The 21551-nt window shown below is 41.4% G+C and overlaps 1 protein-coding gene across 2 annotated transcripts; it reads right to left on the bottom strand.

Moving 5' to 3' along the window:
* Positions 1 to 3785: 3785 nt before the first annotated feature.
* Positions 3786 to 21539, bottom strand: orc5 (origin recognition complex, subunit 5). Of its 2 annotated transcripts, XM_048268014.1 has the most exons (16): positions 21480 to 21539; positions 18502 to 18558; positions 16525 to 16639; positions 15487 to 15579; positions 14496 to 14681; positions 14101 to 14175; positions 12666 to 12777; positions 9941 to 10071; positions 9511 to 9559; positions 9284 to 9374; positions 8222 to 8277; positions 7257 to 7369; positions 5779 to 5826; positions 4725 to 4835; positions 4228 to 4340; positions 3786 to 4080 (listed from the first exon to the last, which is right to left on the bottom strand). In XM_048268014.1, exons 3-16 carry the CDS (start codon positions 16636 to 16638, stop codon positions 4035 to 4037), a joined length of 1338 nt encoding a protein of 445 aa, XP_048123971.1. In that variant the 5' UTR covers position 16639; positions 18502 to 18558; positions 21480 to 21539; the 3' UTR covers positions 3786 to 4034. The 2 variants fall into 2 exon arrangements, with proteins under 2 accessions (XP_048123971.1, XP_048123970.1); XM_048268013.1 differs by lacking the exons at positions 18502 to 18558; positions 21480 to 21539 and adding an exon at positions 16932 to 17022.
* Positions 21540 to 21551: the final 12 nt, after the last annotated feature.

Genomic DNA, 21551 nt, shown 5'->3' with positions numbered 1-21551 from the left:
GCATGCATGTGACAGAGGAAAAGTGGTTTGGTGTTGCTTTAATACATTGTGGTCTCGATAAACAATCTTACTTTCCCATCAGGGCTGTGACCTTTCAGTTTAAAACATGTGCAAAAAATTGACTAATTTAACCCAGAAGGCTTATAAAGAGGGCCAGGGTTCCAATGAAAATGATCTGCAGCCCCAGGGCCTAGCTAGGGCAGATTTTTATCACTGAAGTGATACTCTCTTTATTGTTTTGTAGATCAATTAAATAAAAAATAACACTTTGACTGGTAAACTGAGGTAAACATGAACCTTGGGCAGATGGAAGGTCACAAAAGATGTTGGGGAAATAATTCTAAAAATCCAACATTATGGATCTCGGTTTATCTTTTTCTTTGGCATACAGACCAAATACGACCTTGATGTTGTTAACACTTATAAGGAAAATGTATTATTGATACTCTGAAAGAGCCTGGTCTGATCATTTTTAAAGTCACTGTTTGCACTTTTGGCCAAAAAAATGAAGATTCTTGAAAAGCATTCAGTTGCTTGCAGTATGTCAATTCATGTTACATGAAGGACTACTCAAGTCTACGAAATTCAAAAGGTCAAGACAGTGTTTACTTTCTGTTCAGATAGCCATAAACATCAGCAAACTGGTAGGACTGCTGATACAGTGTATCCATGGACAGGTTTATCATTATATTTAATGGTGTTATATGTGTGTGTAAATGTGAGACTGTGGCAACTAACTGTAAGAGTCATTTTGCTTTTACCACTAGTGGGTACAGGCTACCCAATAACATGAATGTTAGCCATGCTGAATGTGTGCCTACTGTAAGATGACTTACAGATTTTTTTTTTGTTTGGCTTTTATTTATACAATAAAAAATGATTCTAAAAATCCATATGTCCCTTACAGACAGTTATCTTCTGTGAAGCTGTTATGCGGTATAAATGACATGGACGCACAGCAGACATCAGTGTACTGAGACTATTCATTTCAAAGCACAAATCTGTCTCAGACACATTAGTCACCCTAAGGGAACCATGAGGGGTGGGGAAAAAAGATGAGTCACACTTCAGACGTCCCTTCTGTCCTAACCAGTTTCTATGACAACTGTGATCTATTCCCATAGCAACACATAAATTCAACATCACGACTGGTGACATACAGTAACTGGCACCATTTCCTTTCAAGACGCTGAATCACTGAAATAGAAATTTGAATGGATGCAAAGTAACTGAAACAACAAATGCAGGGTTTATGACGCATGCATACAAAAATATAAAACACACATGCCTAGGTATACATAGGTCTCAGAGACATAAAAGGTAAAAACACATTAACTATGAAGTGTCCTATCCTTGAGGTATAACATTACTGCTATAATTTTGGATAACCATGCCTGCTTATATTTCCTCAGCACTACTTGAATAGCCATCACACCACACGACAGCAGCTACAACGTGGTTGTCTGATTTCTGGGCCACCCTCATCCCCTGCTGACAGCAGAGAAAGCGTGTAAGCTGGATAAAGGCATGACTAACCATCCCCCGAGCGTCAGGACAGACATGCACAGACACAGCGTGTGCTTGCAGCAGGGGGATGCAGCAGGCTGGGGCTGCTGCCTGTGGATGGGGAAACTGGTACACGACGACAGGCTGGGAACTTGCATGTGCGCTGGCAATAACGAGAAGAGTAACACACTGCTCATGAAAAATAGATCAATCTGATAAACAACCATTATATATACACAGTTGTTTGCAGAATAACATCTTGAATAAAGCTCAAAATCCTTAGAATAGTTGTTAATTCCATAATATCAATGCATTGGGAACACCGCACATTCAATTTCAAATCAAAACATGACCATAATTGATCAAGTTTGTGTTATAACTTTACAGAAAGTGAAGAAAAAGGAATGTTATGCTGTTAAAAAAATAGCAGTGTTTCTCTTTACAAACTCAAACATTTACTGTATAAACTGAAAAATGTCTCAAGATTTGCTTTACTTTGAATCACTGCACTAATATCTAGTTGCGTTATCATTATTTCTGAGAATTGCTTCACATCTGTGTTGCATGGAGTCGACCAACTACTGGCACCTGTGAACAGGTATTCCAGCCCAGGACGTTTGAACTACATTCCACAATTTCTCTGCATTTCTGGGGTTTGCCTCAGAAACAGCATTTTTGATGTCACCCCACAAGTTTTTTTATAGGATTGAGGTCTGGGGATCGGGCTGGCCACTCCATAACGTCAATCTTGTTAGTCTGGAACCAAGACTTTGCTAGCTTACTGGTGTGTTTTGGGTCATTGTCTTGTGGAAACACCCATTTCAAAAGGCATATCCTCTTCAGCATAAGACAACATGACTTCTTCAAATATTTTGATGTGTTGAAACTGATCCATGATCTCTGGTGTGCGATTAATAGGTCCAACACCACAGTATGAGAAACATCCCCATAACATCAATTGTGCACCACCATGCTTTACTGTCTTCAGTGTACTGTGGCTTGAATTCAGTGCATGTGGGTCGTTGGACAAACTGTCTACAGGTATAACACAAACTTGATCAATTTTGGTCATGTTTTGATTTGAAATGGAATGTACAGTGTTCCCAATGCATTGATATTATGGAATTAACAGCTATTCTAAGGATTTTGAGCTTTATTAATTTTTTAAAACACACTGATATTATTCTGCACACAACTGTATATACACTCTATGGCCTCTGAAAGCACTAGGGTGGAGACTGATGATGATCATACGTTCACATTAAGAATGTAGACCATATTACAGGTAGGATTGCACGATTTGGGGAAAATATCTAATTGTGATTTTAATGATAGATATTCTGTTTTGATTTGCAATATAATTTTTGTCAAGTTTCAGCTCAATATTCCAAATTTCAATTTCATGAGTATGCCTAGTGCATGTGAAGCACAGCACAGTTACTGTAGGTGAGCCCTACTGTCACACGAGGATGACATGTATATAAAAATCATAAATGTGACGAGATTAACGATTGGGACAGAGTTGTGAGCTGCACAATGGATCTTTCCGGTCTGTCAATCATAATAATCTTAAAAACAATCAAATTGTCCAATTTTCCTGAAGCTCCTCTTTTGGTCCCACAAACGGTGGCTCTGGTGGTGCGTGTAGATGTCAGTCGCAGTTGGGCAATAATTAGCTAAGCTAACAACCTACAGCAGAATAAATTCAGCAAAGGATTAATGAAAACTGAAGTGGCTGTTCTATTGCTCAACTTTTAACACTCAAATAAAGCATTCTCTTAAGGTAAAAAGACTCGGAGGATTCTAGGTAAGGTAACCTTTGCGATTAGCTATTTGCATTAGTTCAAACTGCGATTTTAATAAAAAAATTATTCATTGTGCAGACCTAGCAGAGCATATAAAAAGGTAAAATATATAAAAGCAAGAGAAGTTCACACGCTCTATTGCTACTGGAGCTGAGTAATTATGTATTTGTACATTTAGTAATTTACAAGCTTTACTAATCTTACCCTTTTCGTTATTTTTGTGCATGCAGACTTCTGATATGCCAATTAATGTGATAACATCACTGCAAGATAGCCGTATTTGGTCAGATTTTTCTGCCGTGTGGCACAATGATTTCCTAATACGGTGACCTGGCTAGTTTCCATGGCAAAGCCATCACCCCAGAAAAGAGTGATGTCATCATGAAGAGGGTCTGTCAACACGTTTGTCGAGCACCACCCACACACTAACGCACAGATGCCTTCTTAAACAAACAATGTATAAGGAGGCTGAGATTTCATACAAATATTTATTACCAAGTTATATTACACAGAAACAAACAAGTAAACAGACAAACAAATGTGTTCCAGCAAGTTGTGTAGCCGTAACGCATGTGCTCAATCTACCTGATTTCTTCAGTAATCTCAATTCCATGATAGAATGTAACACCAAGTTCCAACCATTTTTCAGTAGGCCTGTCAATCATGCTTTTTCCAAAGTGGAATCCAATCAGCTGCCTGCACGTCCATCCATGGGTGGGGACCTCACAGGAAGTCATACAGGTACCTTACAATATCAAAGCTCACAGTCCTACAGGAGAGAAAACGGTTAAAAACGAATTAAAAACTAAGATCTATAATCATGACCGCTGAAAAGAGGACTAATGTGAGTCACTCAGCAAGTTGTAATTTTCTCTCTCTGACCATACAACCACACCGAGTGCATGCTCTCAGATACCTGGAGATGGCTTGAATGAAGTCCAGTGAGACGGCACACTTGTACTTGGGAGCATCTAGCTGATCGTCATGCCCCACTTGGGTGAGAAGCTGCAGGGTCACCAAGGAGGAGATCTGGGCAGAGAGCACATCAGAGAAATGTTTCCTACAATGCAGTCACACAATTACTCAATGACAGTTTTATTGTATGGCTTCTACCATGCACGCATTTTTTTTTTGTTTCATATTTTACCTTTTGACAAAAACACAACTAGAGTCAAGTAAAAAAAAGGTGGATTTACAATGCTATAAAAAATATATGCAACTCGCAAACAGGGACATAGATAGATAACTCTGCCATCTAATGGCAGTAACACAAAATTACAGTCCACGTTCTCACACACTGGCAGGGACAGCCCTTATAAATCAACCCTAATTCAAACATGAAAAAACGAATTACGTGATGACCAGCACTGGCCTTGCTCCGAGCGATTCATTACGGGAGTAGAGTCTGGGTACCTGGGAGAAGATGCTGGCCGTTGGAGCCACTCTGCTGTCTACTACGCTGTAGAAGATGGCCAGGAGACGGTCCAATGGGAAAGGCTTGGGCCCCAGCAAGTGATTACTGGTCTTGGATGGGGAGAAGAGCAGGGGTGAAGCAAACATTAACACACATTAACACAGATAAACAAATTACTGGTCTTGGATGGGGAGAAGAGCAGGGGTGAAGCAAACATTAACACACATTAACACAGATAAACAAATCCTACCCATTTTCCTCCAAGTAGGTACAGACAATGTAACATGCGTATCGTAATTGCATGCGAGCAACCAACTGATTGAGTGACACTGAATTTAAAACAAGCTGTCCCACTGTGTCCTATTTCTCATTCCAAATAGCAGAGCAGGAAATGTAAAGAACGAAACAGAATAGAAATGGGCCATCAGACAAATTTTCTGCTCAAAATGCCGTGCCACATCGCTCTGCACAGCCTACTGACATTCCAATTGAAAACGAAATTCAGTCAGAGTTTTCAATTTGTCTTGAATTTTCTGATTTTGCCACTAAGGCTTGCTCCCATCAAATGCAGTTAGGACACGGCTTAACTAGCTTTTAGAAGAATAACTTTGTGAGAGAGCCAAGAAGACAAGAGCGCTTATTATTGCACTGTAGCTTGGACTATGAAACTACAGTGAACGTAGCACAGGTTCAAAGGCAGAGCCAATGAAAGCAAACAGAAAAAAATAGTATATACAGGCATACACATTTGTCTACTGAAAGGCAAGTGTTGTATGTTCAGAAAACAAAGTACAAAAGCTGAATGAAAAGGAGCAGATTCACATATCCACACACACACACACCCACACACACTGAGGGGCTGTGAGAAGTGACAGCAAGAGAAAGAGTTTCAAGGAAGAGAAGGAAATAATGATAAAAAAAGCACACCAGCAAAAGATTCCAAAACCCCCACACAATGTAAAAAAACACTTGAAAACATTTTCACCAAAAAATCCCCCACACATATCACATATTGTTGTGTTAGAAAAGGACACAAAAGCCAAGGCTGAATACCTTCTCGTGCTTTTTCAGAAAATTGGTCTTCTTTATTTTTCCATGATGCTGGAGGTGAAAGACAAACATGTATTTGTTAATGGACTGAGGAGCCAATGTACTAAGGCATTGAAACACCTACATCTGGCGTTATTTCATCACTACTTACGCCTCAAAACATTCTTTATTTTTAAATGATTTTACCTTGTGTTTTATGTTTTCTTTTTATTATGATCTTTACTTGACTTGACTTGACTCAAAACATGGCACCGTATGTACAAATTTCTAGTGAATTCCATGTAGAATGAAGGAACAGCCAAAGGGCCATTAAGGGACTGTTTAACATACATACTGAGTCTTCAACCTGACTGTCTACAATCAACTGAGCTGGGGTGCGTTTCCCAAAAGCATAGTTGCTAACCTGTTAGCAACTTAGTTGGTTGGCAATGGGAAATTGCATTGCAACCAACAAAGTTGCTAACTTAGTTAGCAAGTATGCTTTTGGGAAACGCACCCCTGGGTAGCAAGAGTTCACACTCACAATGCTGACACCTAATTCAGAGAGAGAGAGAGAGAGAGAGAGAGAGAGAGAGAGATATAGTAGAGGGTGACAATTTTTCGGGACTCCCACGGGTCAAGGTATTCCGGCGGGTTTCCCGCAGTACGGGAGTAAATTTCACTGTTGGTAACGTGATTGGGACGGGACAGGAAATAATAAACGGGAGCTGGCGGGAAGTCAGAGATTAACTTAAAAAAAATGACGCTGCAATGCAGTGAGTGCGCCCAATGCAGTGAGTGCAGTGAGGCATTTTGTTTTAGAAAAGAGAACCAATTACAACCCACAATATGTTTGTTGATTGGTAGCCTATCAGAGCAAGACAAAGCAGCTGCCCTGTTCACAATCAATCAGCTTCAGCGACTAGGCCCTAAGGCAAAATGGATGCAAAGAAACAGTTACAGGCGAAACTGTCAGCAAAGGACAGCTCTATTCAATTGCACGAGCTGTCCGGGAAAACGATTCTCGTTGAGTTTAATGTGTCATGCAATGTTCGGGCATGGCACCTCGACGATCGCATTCCTCAATTATCGCATAACCCTGGCGGAACACAAAAATAGTTTTGTTTACCCATAGCAACAACGTTGCTATGCTTCGATGGTTTAACGTGAGGAGAACGGTGCAAACTTACTGATGGGATGAGATCTACAATTCTGAAATGATTTAAGCATATCCTACACAAAGTCCTGTAAAATATGTAATTTTAATGTAGACCAAAATGATCGGTTATTAAAGAAAAGTTAGACAAGGCTTTCTGCCCTACCAAAATGTATGGTCACCGCACGCTACTGGGTAGCCTAACAGTTGGATAACTTTAGATATCAACATATGGAGCGGGACGGGATTCGGGAGTCTTTCTCTCGGGATTTTGTGGGACAGATAGATAGACAGATACTTTATTTATCCCCAAGGGGAAATTCAAAAAAAAGGATGAGGGTGAGACCTTGAGGAAGAATCGCCGGTCTGTGCGGGCAGGGTTGTAGGAGGCCAGGTAGGCGGCAATCAGCAGGAATTTGGAGTAATAGGGCAGCTCCACGTGGGCGTAGGCCGACAAACCTGACAGAGGGAGAGAGGGGGAGAAAAAGATGGATGGAGGCAGAGAACAAGAGAGAGATTAAAAGGAAGAGATGAAGGGAGGTAGAGAGGGAGGGAGAGAGGGAGTCAGAGAAAGAGGAAGGGAGGTAGAGAGACAAAGAGAGAGAAAGAGAGTAAAAGATAGGAGGATGGATGAAGGTAGAGAGAGACAGAGAATGAGTGTTAATAGAAGGATGGAGGGTGACAGAGTGAGAGACAGAGAAAAAAAAAAAAAAGGTGGGGGTGAGGTTTTATAGGATAAAAAGACAGGTGCGAGTACCGCTACAAAAACACTACCCAGTGTATCAACGTAAGAGGGCAGATGTGTGCTTGTGTTGCATTCTGGGTTGGGCACACTAAAAAGGAGAGTTGTTGAGGTCTGGCACAAGCACAGGCACACAAACACACCCACAATGTGCCCGTAGTAATGACTGCCAGAAGAGAGGGCACAAACAGATGGTGTGCAAGCGTGTGTGTGAAAGTGGGAAAATTTGATTGTAAACAGCCCCTGGACCCACGCTGTGGGCAAATAGGTGGTCTCTTGGCCAAAGTCTGTTTTTTTTTTTTTTTTTTTTTTTTTTTTTTTGTGTGTGTGTACCGGACCAAAGCCGTACATGTTTCTGGGCCCATTAGTGTGCTCTGTCTGAGAAAATAAAAACTGTGATCACATTAACAAAACCCAAACTGAATTTTAGGTGAAGTGAAATTGTGATTTAGGCAGAAATGAATTAGTTTACAGCTTGCGTTTCAGAAAGAAAGTAATAGATATAGTGTTTTTGGAGAGAAATTTGGACAATAGTGCATGCATCTGTGGTGGTGGTGGTGTGTGGGCACCTTTCAGAGCTCCAGCTTCCTTATCCTCCATCTGCTGCTGCTGCTCCCACTGAACACTGCCAAAGAGAAGTCGTCATCAAACAAAATTCAAGTCAGAACCAAACACTTGCTACATAACACATTTGCTGACAGAAAGAATGCAAAGATTTATGGCTCCCACACACAGTTGCGTGCGTTGCAGTGCTGGAGACGCCATCCCATTCACTTTACACGGGCTTACATCATCCGTTGACGAACTGAATTGTGGGTCCGTTGCGTCACGTTGCTCTCGTCGCTTGCGTTGAGAAGTTCAACTTGCTGCACCGACGGACGGCACCAGCCAATCAAATTACAAACAAGCGAACAACAGATGGCACCAACCAATCAAATTACGGTTATACCTGAAGTCATTTGCATTAGCTACCGTCGGGAACACCCACTGGCATGCGTTGACGGAACGCAACTGTGTGGAAGCCGTAAGAGAGATAGATGGCGTGTCAAAAAGAGAGACAATGACAGATATTGGGGAGGGGGGTGGGCACAAACAGAGCTGAGAGATACAGAGGTAGTGCAAAAGGAATTTAAATCTATATAGAAAAAAACAGAATCTTATTTCACATCAGTTATGTTATGTAACAACTTAATGCCATAACCTGCCTACAATTTCCCCCAAGGTGAGGGAACAGACTGCATCAAATTACAAACCGCCATCTTTGTCATTGCTATTGCTTTTGCTTTAAGCCTCAAGTGAGTGATGAAGGACATTGCGGAGAAAGAGAGAAGATTCAGAGATGAAGGGGGCACTGTGGCGCAGCAGGCTACAGCCGCCCCATTACATGCGCAGGAGGGTCCAGTGCCCCACGGGACCCAGGTTCGAGTCCGATCTGCTGTCATGTCCCGATCCCACCCCATCTCTCTCTCCCATTTACTTCCTGTCTGTCTTCACCGTGCTATCATAATAAAGGCAAAAAGCTCCAAAAAAAAAAAAAAAAAAAAGATTCAGAGATGAAGTGAAAAGACAGGTACACGTATTATACATCACATGCTATATCACATGCTGACAGAGGTGAGTCACACACACACCTGGACACCTCTCTCAGATATACAGTCTGCATAGCTTTCTTCAAGTGAGGCTCAATGTTCCTCCAGAGTTTGTGCGTATCACTTTCTTTCACTGGCAAACACAATGAACCACAAGATGGGGAAAAAAGCACAAAGAAAAGTCAATGGCTTGCATACTCATTTGGCAAAACACCCACATAAAGTGAAAAAACACTTTTTAAAAAAAAAAAAAAAAAACATTTTGTTACCTTCTTCTCTGTCCAACGGCTCACAGAACTTAGAAAGGTTGAGGGCTGCCTGCAAAGAGAGATTTGGATCAATTCAGTTTCACTAGCTGAGCAAACATGGTGTCTGTCTGAAACAACATCAACCCCATTATAAACACAGTTCTAACAAACACAGTTCTTTTCATGCCGACCCTAACAAAAAAAATCCTTTCATTTAATTACAGTACAGTTAATACTAAGCAAGTTCTAATTCGTGTGTGTGTGTGTGTGTGTGTGTGTGTGTGTGTGTGTGTGTGTGTGTGAGGGAGAGACAGAAACGAGAAAGAAATAAAAAAGGAAGAAAGAAAGAAAAAAGAAAGAATGAAAGAATGAAAGGAAAAAGGGACATAAAAGGAGAGCCCGGAGGGTGTATTCCAGAGAGGAAAATGATGATGTGGGTGTTTGTTCTCACCAGGTGTCGGAGTTCTCTCAGGTCCCGGCAGACGGAGTAGAACACCCCCAGCAGAATGCTGATGTAGGACCCGTACAATTCTGCAGAGTAGTCCGGGTGATAATCCTGCACCAGGATCTGCTGGAGCTCCACTACAGAGGAATACCAGAGGTTAAAAACTTCTGGGGCCCTAATTCAAATGGCGGGCAAAGTGCAAAGTCAAACTTAAAGGAGAACTTGGCAACTATTTTAACGTAATAAACCCGTTTAGAAATCATTTGGATGGTTAAATGACCTGTTCCGGTGAAAATGGTGACTTTTCCCGCTGCCCCTAGCGTCCCCAGGCGGAAAACCAACCTTGCAACATTGAGACTACCGTCCCGGAAAAAGAAGTGAGAAACAAGAAACTCGTTTTGAATCGTGTTTCTTACCTTGTAACATCCACATTGTCTGCCAAACTTATGCTAACCGTTTTGCTAGCTTGTAAACAAATCCATGTGCTTTATCGTTACCTTTTTCCACAGTTTGAAATAGCATAATGCACAATTTCTCCAGCAGAGGCGGAAATCCTGCCAAGTTTCCCTTTAAACAACAAGTGGGCAAAATCTCTTTTCATTTCATACCATGAGAAAGAACTTAAGACTCCTCTCCGAGTCATGCTTAGTAACGCCCCTTAATGCCCAACTACAAATCATTGGAACCTACAGCCTCTTGGTGCTTTCTGCTTAAATCAAACACCCACGGCCCCTCCTTAGACAAGAAAAAAGCTCTCCTTACACAACCATCTCTGTTCAGAACTCAGAACGCAGTTTTCAAATAACAAGGTGCTAGTTCTTGCTGTGTGCATCAATCATCCAGTATTACCTCATTATTATCGTTTCCTATATTCTGTTCACTGATTCATTTCAAAAACATCTGATTTATGCATTGTTATTAATGTTTAACAATATTTCCATGTGGTAGCCTTGGCCTACTGGTTAGAGAATCAGACTTGTGACCGAAGGGATCCCTGACTGGTAGGACAAATACGGGTGAGGAGAATGGAACACCAGTCTTCTATGTCCATTTCCACAGCTGGGGAAGGAAGCAAGGAAGTTGAGGAGGCACCTAAGGCACTAACCATGCCCATCCGATTATAGGACTTTCCTTCGTTTACGCTCACCATCTTAAAAAAATATGTGCAAGTCAACACTGCTTAGCACTGCTTGGCGCTCTTCCACACAAATTCGCGTCAGGTCACTCCGCTCAATTCCGCTCCCTGCGCCACTTTAAAATCATCCCACTACAGTGAAATCACTCCATCCCTATCAACGAACTTAGGCTATATGGCTAATATCTTTGAAAGTTAATGGTCTTGGTTTTATTAGGAAGACATGAATTCTGGGTGGGTTTGAGCAAGCCTCAGACTCGTGGTGTGAGCGGTATCAGAGCGGAACAGAGCGGCCGCTCCGGCCTCTAAATGAAAAAGCGCTCCACGGTCAAATTCCATCCATATTACACAAAACTATAAAATAATCTAAACTTTATTCACTCTCGGTGTATAGATCAGGACAGACTTGCGGAACAGGCTGCAGGGCAACAGTCTGACAGCCTGCATGAAGGTAGGCATTAATGGTCAAATAGTAAAACAGAGCAATTACCAAAGGGCCCTTGAAATTTTCTTTTTAAAGCCAAGGAGGATAGCTTGTACTGATCACATTTGCACATTTTGTTGTTTTGCACTTTCTTTTGCACTTGTTCTATAGTTTGTAATAGTCTTTGTTAAAATTGCACAAATATTTTGAAATATTTGTATACTGTTGTACTGTTGTTTTGGTGATCTTCACAGTTTCTCCCTGATTTATTTCTCAAATGTAATTCTGAAACCTAATGACTTGTAGGACCAGTAAGGACCAGATGGGAACGTATGATCCCCAATATTTTTACACTTATTTTCGCGCTAATAATCAAGAAGAAATTATCTACATGCTCCAAAGAAAAACAAATCAAACACTCATCGCTGAGCAGCTCAAAATATTTAGCCATATTGTTTATGGCTACATTTGGCCTTGGAAAGATCTGCACTCCCGGAGAGCCTTTTAGTGATGAAAACTTTAACCATCAGCGACACATGGAAAATATAATGCTAACTGAAATAAGTGGTGAAAAAGTAATAACTTTAAGACAACATCAAACTATTAGGCCTCATCGCACTCATTGGATTTTTTTTTAGTTTCACAGAACGGCAGCTGGGGAATGCGAATTTGCGAGTGAACACAAGCTCACCTCATCAAGTTTTAACCCACCATTGGCTGAAGAAAACAATAGCACAAAGATAGGCCAATAACTATGCTCTGTCTGCCATTATCACTTGTGTCCTTTGTCTCACGTTCACATGAAATAGATCTGCAGGAGATTCTAATTCACATGCTCCAGGGAGCTTTCCGGAGAAGTTGGATGTTTGCTTGTTTTTGCGTAGTTTTAAGTAAAACATCTTAGCGGCGTACTTCGATGTGAAAATGCGTGGTTGCTACACAAAATGTGTACAGGTTGGCAGGTCTGCGAGTGCTTCAGATTTTCTTAATTATTACAATTGTCTTCCATTATTATTTAGCAAGACTGCTGCAAAAACACACAAAAAATCTATCTTAAGGTTCATCAGCATGCTTTGGAAGGTGCTCACAAGTCAGCCAGAACATCACTAAATGGAGGTCAGATGGCCGTTTGAAACCCTCTGGCTCCAGACGGCTCCTCTGATTGGCCTTACCTTTTCTGTAATCAGGGAAGTGCAGCAATAGCGGCTCGAAGCAGCCAGTGTTCGGCCGGAACTTGTCCCAGACAATCTCACTGAGCAGGATTACCGTCACATTGTCATCAACCTGTCACAATCAGAGGGCGTTTGTGTGTGTAGGAGTGAATAAGTGAGAGTGTGTGTGTGTGTGTGTGTGTGTGTGTGTGTGTGTGTGTGTGTATAAGGGTCCATGTGAAAGGGAAGATAAAAAATGCCATTAGAATATCAATTGTCCGATCTCCTTATTGAAACATCTTGTGCTGCTAGGCCACCCGCCCAAAAGTCATGGACAGAATTCAATTGAACAGCTTGAGATTAACATGCACTGGTAAACAAGCGAGGGAAAAATCCACAGGGACAGTTTGCTACTACCCATAGCACTGATATTATGTGGCTCTTCAACGCTTCAATGAGGTCCTGGCCTGCTTTGACAAACAAACCAAAACTTCAACTACAAGTCAAGATTTTTCTTTTCAAAAAAGAGTACAATATACTCGGTATTTAAAATATCAGCCTGTCAATCTTTTATATTGACTGACTCAGAGCAGAACTATAAATATCGGTCTTAAAGGAGAATTCGGTGTGATATTGACCTAAAGTGTATCGAAACATGATAAGTGTGATATGTCTCATAGCCCATCTCGGCTTGTCCCTGCACTCCAAAATCTGGCTAGTTAGCCGATTTAAAATCCGGGCTAACCATGCAAATAAATCACTGTTTACACCCTGTCAGATTCAAAAAATAATTCAGTGGAAATGCATGGATTATTGGAAGAAACTGGAATCCATCTGAATTACAGAACTATCATACCTGTTCATTCTTACCGTTTGCTTCGGCTTATCGTGACTAAATTCCAAGGTTAAACTTCGTGGAAATACTGTCTGTATAAATTCTGTAAGTAAACTACCAGTGCTCAAAGTTCTCCGTTTTAAATGTCAGGGGCCCTAGGAAGTGAACAGTGAAATGGGGTGTAAAACAGTGATTCATTTTAATGCCCGATTTCCCTACTGAAAAAGTTGTTGGTCTAACTAGCCAGATTTTGGAAATCTATGAGACATCACGCTCACACCGTATCATGTTTCAATACACTTAGGTCAATATAAGTGAGCAATGCTGGTCCCTTTCAGTGAAAGTCACCCTTTTAATGCATTTCCCATACTGGGTCTAAATCACTTAAGTGACCAAAGCCAACAAGTAAACTTATAAGTCAAGCTAAAATAAAATGTACAGTGAGATTCTGTACATAACTGGCATGGCAAGGTACTAATAATACCTTACCTAGACTATGACACTGTAATGACCATGTCCTTATAAAATGAGCTCCTGTTATATCCTGCAAGTTGCTTACGTTAAAACCATCTGCTAAATGAATAAATGTAAGTGTGCACGGTACTGAGCAGATAAGCTTACCAGTTCTTGTAAACGTAAGAGGCCTGGTAGGAGGTTCACCTCCATATCCCTGAGGAGTTCGGCCCGGTCCAGTACCTGCAGATATGCAAAAATACTGTTTATTTATTCTTTACAATCTCTAAAAAAAAAACACACACAAATAACACACATATCACACAGTCTCATGATTATAACTGGGGTGAAAAATAATGTTCAATATTCTTCATGGCAAAGGTAAAATTTGGTATGCTACATAACAACTCAACAACATTAGCTTATGACTAACGAACTCATTACAAATGAAAATCATAAAACAGAGAGGCCTACATGCATTAATGAAAACAAAGACACAAATCAAACAAACAAAAACCACTCAACATGCATCCAAATTCAGCCAGGTCAATATTCAGACTTACTATATATCGGGTCTGAGAGGACGGGGTCTGGGTGCAGAGCTGCTTGTAGACACGCACAAAGTCGGAGAGAGAGGGTGAGCGGGGCAGGAGGGAGGGGGCCTCGGTGCCGAAGAAGGCCAGCAGGGTCTGCTCAAACAGGAGCCCCGCAGACACACACTCCACACAGCTCACTATGGCATGGGGGAGCTGCAGAACCCATGGGAGCATTTGGCAAAAAGGTTCAATTGTTTAAACAATTAGCAACGACTAGACTCTCTGACAAACGTTCCAACTTTGCTACCAATGCTGAATAATTTGGCAGATGAACATGAAGCTCTTCTTACTGTTTTTTTTTCTTAAAAATGGGGGCATTAAAGGTTGTTAGTGAAGATTACTAGTTATTTAGAACCCAGAATGGACTATATGCCACAGAGGGCTTTTCAGCCCACACAGATATTTCCAGTGGAGCGCCAGTGTACCGGCAGGTTCTGTTATATTCTGCTCCTTTCGTGTTCACTGAATATTTATGCCCAACAGGGCAACTCTTTATTCAACTGGCACACACATAAATCCTTCAGCATCTTAACATGCTCATTCACAAGGTGCAACACCCAACCAGGTCCGTGTAAAAAGGTTCACTAAAACAACAGCCACTACAACGCAGGTAACGGTCCACCGGACATGTACGAGCTGGCTGAAAAACCTTTCAAGAAATGCCTGACATATATTCATTGTACCTTACAACTGGTCTTTCATTACATCCTTATTCTACATGAATCTATTTAATTTAAAACAGGGAGGTTCCATTATTTACATAATACCTCCATGAGAAATTGCAATGTTTTCAAACAAGTGTAAGTATGAGAGTGGATTGACTGGGCATAGGCTTTGTGCAGAAAACTTTTGGGTGTGGGTCTTGAAATCACACTCAAACAACATATTGGCTGTGCAGTTCTGTGTTGCGAAGGTTTTTCCAAAACAATCAAGGTGGTGACATGAAAAATAAACCCACCTCAAGTTCTTGTAATATGGCTTCTGTCACGTGACTCTTGCCAGATGCACGGTGTCCATAGATGAAGATTGATGGATAGCTATAGTGTTCTGGCTTTAGGAAAAAAATAACCTGGTCAAGCTCATACACATTCCATTCAATTCAATTAAATTCAATAGTCTATATACAAGGATACAAGGAAGTTTATTGTCAAATGCATATAGTTACTGGAAGTAAGAAATGCAGTGAAATTATGTCTGGTGTCAGCCTATTTGTGCAAAGTGGGGGTAAAAGTGCAGTAGAAGAGGGGTTTAGTAGATTAAGTGGCAAGGGCTGCATAAGAAAGGTGGGGAGGATTGAATTGGGGGGACACCAACAAGGAGCACCCAAGAGCAACAGGGGGCACGGAAAACTCCCTTACCAAGGAAGAAACCTTTGGGCAGATCCACGGCTCAACCCAAGGCTAACCCAACTGCCAGGGGTCTTGGTGTGTGTGTTGGGGGATGACAGGGGAGATGGGATAGTGTGCTGTGTATGTGGGAGAGGGCAGTGTGCAATATGTGTGTTGGAGAAGCTTCCTCATGAGACAATGTACTGTGTATTGGGGGGGGGGGCGGGACAGTGTGCTGTAAGTATGTTGGGGATGTGTGTTGGAGAAGCTTCCTGATGAAATAATGTGCTGTGTATGTAGGGGAGAGGGAGGGGCAGTGTATTGCAAATATGGTGAAGGGACTTTTACTATTGCAAGCAGAGTACTGTATGTATGATGTATGTGAGTGATGAAGATGTGTGTGTGGGCGGGAGGGGAGTGTAGCAGTGACTGTGTGTGTGTGTGTGTGTGTAGTGTGCGTGTGGGTAGGTGGGGGCAGTGTGCTGTAAGTATGTAGAGGATGTGTGTTGGATACTGTGATAAATAACATTAGTCAGCTATGTCAGAATTAGTATAGTATCTGCTGTTTTACTCATTTCAAAAAGTGACACTACATTGACCAAACAACTTTGCAATGACAGGGGAGGGTAAAACAAGGACAATCACAGGGACATGATAGCGTTACCTACCTCACCCAGCAAAGCCAACAATGTACTGGCTTGTGCTTCTCGACAAGGAACTCGCTCCGTCAGTGCACACAACTTCGCCCGCTCATAACCCGGCTGCTCCACAAGCGCAGGCATCCTGATAACACCGCGAAATGAAACAAATCAAGCGATCGAACGTCTCTGTTGTAATAGCCTACATACGTTACTCCCAATGCATGTTGTACATCCCATGGACGTGTTCATGTGGTAACGTTATGCTATGTAGACAAACACCCTGCTTGCTTGCTGGTTGACGTTAGCATATCCTTCTTATTTCCATAGTTCTTTACACTGTACAAAGGTTTTAATAACCCCATGTTCAATATTTTAATGACAGCTGCCTCTGAAATGTGTAAATAGAGTAAATTAGCATGTCAACTATGATTTACCTCTCCTGTTCATCTGTATGGTGCTCCCCGCGTGCTATATTTGTCCTTTGCTATATACTTCGCGCGCTTGTCACTGTCGTCACCGTAAACTTCCTGCCTGTCGACCAATCGGTAAACTGTTACTTTGCATGTGACTTCTGAGTTACTGAAGACAGCAACATTGTGGCACATAGTTTCACAGTGTCGAGTTCAGTCGATACGAGAAGTATTGTTGGAAATGTTTTAGTTTTTCATTTTTCACATTTTACATCTACATACAGCAGGGTGAAAAGATCGAAAGAAAGGACGTGCTGGGTCAGCAGTAGGCTATAGCCTATATTCCAAACAGTGGGTATTCAAAAAATAATGATAATTTGTCAGTTTACAGTAGGCAAAGCAATTATATTGGCCTTGCACTATGTAGGGGAAAATAGTCTAGTCTAAACAATAGAGTTATAACTTCAGACAGTCATTCAGCATTGCAGGGTATTCAGTCAGAATGATAGAAGATAGCCAAAATGTGTTGTCAACTACATGTAAGAGTAAGCTATCAATACATACAAATGTTACTGGACTTTTCATGGCCGGACAGTTTAGGCTAATTTCTGAAAATGGGTGATATAGGCCTCTTCAAAAATGTCTGATGACCTTATGGTAGCCTACAGATTTTTTGTGTCCAAACCAAAATGTAAAAAAGAAAAAAACTCAAATAGATTGCAAACATCCAAAGGATACTGTAATGAAAATAGCCATTATGTAATGTATAGAATATTATTTAAAACCCCAACCAAAAAGGGGGGAGGGGTGCCCTTTTTTCAGGTAAGAGCAATAGCCCGTCAAAATGTCTGTGCACGTCCCTGCACTGTATTGCTGTGCTGTCTTCCACTTCTTCTTCAGACTTGTGCATTCCATGTGTTTTGCACATTTTCTCAACTGTGGTTTGCTTCCTATTTGATTTAAGGTATCATTTCAGCTATTTGAAGGATTTTGCGTCAATTGAGTCCCACCAAATTACTATTCCAATGTCAAGAATCAAAATTCATCAAAAGCAGATTTAACTTGAACATTATGCTACTCCATTGAATTGGGAACACATTTGGGCACGCATGCAGAGTGGCAGGTTCCAGCTGGCTTGTTATTGTTGATAATTGATATCTCCTTTTTATAAGAAACTTAAAAAAGGAAATCATCAAGGCAACAGTAGTTCCCTCTACTGACTATTTATTAACTGTGAGAGGGCACAGCCGTAGGCACAACACTAGCCATAGGCTATATTTGAATGGAGCTGGCAAAAGACCATTGAGAGCTAAACATGCTCTTAAATGCTCTTAAATGCTCTTAAAGTGACATTGCATTTATAAATGAGTTAAACAGCATTAAATTAGCAGTATTTCTTAAGAAATTAATATTCTACAACAAAATTACTTTGTTATTATTATCATTTAAATGATACAAAAATGTTATATATTTTTTCTTTTTTCTCTCTCTTTTTTTTTTTGGGGGGGGGTTATGCCCTGCCTGCGGCTAAGTCATTGTCAGGATGGATGTCCACATGCTGGATGTTAGGCTAACAGCCACAACGGTCTCCAACCTCTTTGGCCTTCTCCTTAGCCTCCTGGTATTTGGTATCAGTCATTGCCCTCAAAGCCTGCAGGAGGAAAACAGGAATCATTATTATTCATTCTAATGGCTTAACCATGAACTACTTTACTCTATTCATATACACATTCCACATTGTGCAAACGAATGAGGGATCCATCACATGAGCTCCCTAAACGCCAGGTCATCCTTAATAATAAAAAAGGGTTGGGAGTCTTTGATGACCAGGTTCACCAGGGTCTCATCCACTATATTCTTTCTGGAATTTACAGTACAATGCTGTTGTAATGTAGAAGCCTAACACATAATTTAAACAGGGAAAGAAAGATCAAATATTACTTTGGCTGGTCTGTTGGAAGCAGATTGTGCATGCTCATGCATTGCTCAATAATGCACAGCAAGCATTTCACCTTCAACATGCAAATAATTAGCCTAGAAATCTAGACGCACCCTTAGGCGGCAAATTAATTTGCTCAGCCTGTACGTCTAGTATCAAACCATAGGGATTTCTATTGGCTAACACCGTGGATGTTATTCAATCACAGCGCTCTATTTTGTTAGAGAGCCTTAAGGCGGGCTTAACAGGATAACGACAGTCCTGCGACGGTGAACAACAAGGAAGGTGGCTATGGCGAACGAAGAGCGGTTGTTTGAGTCGGCGTTGGCGTCAACTTTGGTGAAGTTGGACTTGTGCTTTTCTTTGAAAGTTGAGCAACACAATGCACTTAAGTCATTCCTTTCGAAGAAGGATGTATTTGCCGCTTTGCCGACCCGGATAACGGATATGGTCGTAGCGCTGGCCTATTGCATGCCTAGGCAGTTTGAAAGACAATTCTCTGCCCGCCCCTTGGGTTAAGCGAGGTGAATGGTTCGATGCCAGACTATACATTTCAATGATATAGGATGGCCCACCAAGTGCATTGTGTTGCTCAACTTTCAAAGAAAAGCACAAGTCCAACTCCCCAAGCCCAACGCCGATTCAAACAACCGCTCTTCGTTTCGCCATAGCCACCTTCCTTGTTGTTCACCGTCGCAGGACTGTCGTTATCCTGCCTTAAGACTCTCTAACAAAATAGAGCGCTGTGATTGGATGACGTCCACGGCGTCAGCCAATAGAAATCCCTATGGTTTGATACTAGACGTACAGGCTGAGCAAATTAATTTGCCGCCGCTAGGGTGCGTCTAGATTTCTAGGCTAACAGGTTACTGCACCTGGATGTACACGTAATGGATATCATGGGCTTCGGAAAAACCTTTTTACGAGGCAAAACATCATCATTCCACGTAATTCACGTCACGTAATGTGTGAGTCAGAGGTTGGAAACTGGGGCTAGATTTTGCTAACGTAGTTAACCCAGTTAGATTTGCCCAGTTAGGGGCTCGTCATCACTTTTGTCGTCACGTTGTAGTTCGTTTGTAGTTCATGTGGCCTTTTCATGTCCAACAGTTTTAATGTGAACTTAGGAATCTGCCGTTTTTGTCACTTGAAAGCTGCATATCTTTCTTTCACAAGCGTCTTACACTATATTTTAAGCAAATACAGTTGTTTATTTAGGATTAGTGAGTGTATGTTTTAACCTTTGTTGTGGCATCCATGTTTGTCATACACTCCGAAGGCAAAGCACATGAACACTTGCTGTGGGAAAAACAAAGTAGTCACGGGGGCGGTCCTTGTCATTCCGAAGTGCCTTGAATGCACCCTTAGGGCCAAACTCAATTCTCTATTTTACCCCTTCCCCTTAGTTTTGCGCGTGCACGTGAGACGAAGGGCTATCTCAATTCTCATTTCGATCGAGGGGTAGGGATAAGGGCAAGGGGTAGATACCCCTTAAAACCAAGTAAGATCGGGAGCTTGCTCGAAACCGAGGGGTAAGAGAAATACCCAACATACACCGCTCACACCGGAAAAATAAGCACACCGAGAGATTCATTGACATGAAATGTTGGCATTAATAAGGATTATAAAATTAAAATGGTAATTGTTTTATGTTGCATTCAATCTTGTGACCATATATTGAAGGTCCTGTTCTTCACGAGGAAGTTTTCAAAATATCGCTGTTTTGTGAATGTTAACAGCACATCATTATTTGCGCGAATGTCTCGCATTTTACATATTTCCATGTCTACCCCGCGAATTTGCAGGATACCATGTCAGAAATGTAAAGTCCAACAGCAGCTAAATTCGCTGAACTTTTTTACCGCTCGTCTGATATGAATGCTGCATAGGCCTAGCCTACTGCTGCCGACTCCTCGCATAGGCTATTATACAGGTATATACAGGTAACGATTGATTCTGATGTCAAGTAACGACCATTTGGATATTATTGTAAAATATCAAAGGAGTTGTGGGATGTTTACATAGCAAACTGCATGTTTATTTTGTCCCCCATCCCTGTTTCATTCACCCGGACCAATAGGCTCCGAACGAACATAGGCACGTTCAGCTGTTGTTGAAATAATTCCTGAACGGTTTTATTCCGAGCTGAAAATGCAATTATAGCCTATGCAGAAAACAGGTTGCTAGTGACAAAATATTAGCTTTCAGTGTGGTACGATCTCTGTAAATTACTTTAATTCAAGTGTTTCAATCATCCAGCTCTCCCTTAGGCCTATGGTTTGGCTAGTGGTATCTCATTTCCAAGGGGAATATTCTTCACCCCTATGTCTTGCCACTCGGTTTCGAGGGACAAGGGCTAGGGGTAAGATGAAGGGATAGGGGAAGGGGTAAAACAGAGAATTGAGATTGGCCCTAATGTAGCTCCTCTGGTGCTCATCTGAAACTCATAGAACCACGGTTACAGATAACCATTGTTCAAACTTTCAGTTTCAGGAGTCATTGCAAATCCTGACTGGAAACACTGAAATGCACATTCAATCTCCTAATGCACATAGAAATTGAATTTGCTACAAATCAAGCACAATTAACAGAAGCAATTTATCCACATATATTTGCATTTTTTGCATTGTTACCTGTGTGTTTCCGTAAATGTTGCCCTGACGACCTTAGGTTTTGATCCCACAGAGATTAGAGTGTCCATTTTT

Source organism: Alosa alosa, chromosome 17 (genome assembly GCF_017589495.1).
Source record: "Alosa alosa isolate M-15738 ecotype Scorff River chromosome 17, AALO_Geno_1.1, whole genome shotgun sequence".
Classification (NCBI taxonomy): domain Eukaryota; kingdom Metazoa; phylum Chordata; class Actinopteri; order Clupeiformes; family Clupeidae; genus Alosa; species Alosa alosa.
The sequence above is the reverse complement of the archived record's forward strand: the minus strand, read 5'-3'. Positions and strand labels throughout refer to the sequence as shown.

Bases quoted from the DNA above. Each gene is read 5' to 3' on its own strand.
- orc5 (XM_048268014.1), bottom strand. From the start codon at position 16,638: ATGCCTGCGCTTGTGGAGCAGCCGGGTTATGAGCGGGCGAAGTTGTGT. The intron at 7,370-8,221 runs GTGCCCACACAC...TCCCTCTGTCAG, and splicing joins GGAAGCTGGAGCTCTGAAAG to GTTTGTCGGCCTACGCCCAC. The intron at 5,827-7,256 runs GTCTCACCCTCA...TTTCACCTCCAG, and splicing joins ACCGGCGATTCTTCCTCAAG to CATCATGGAAAAATAAAGAA.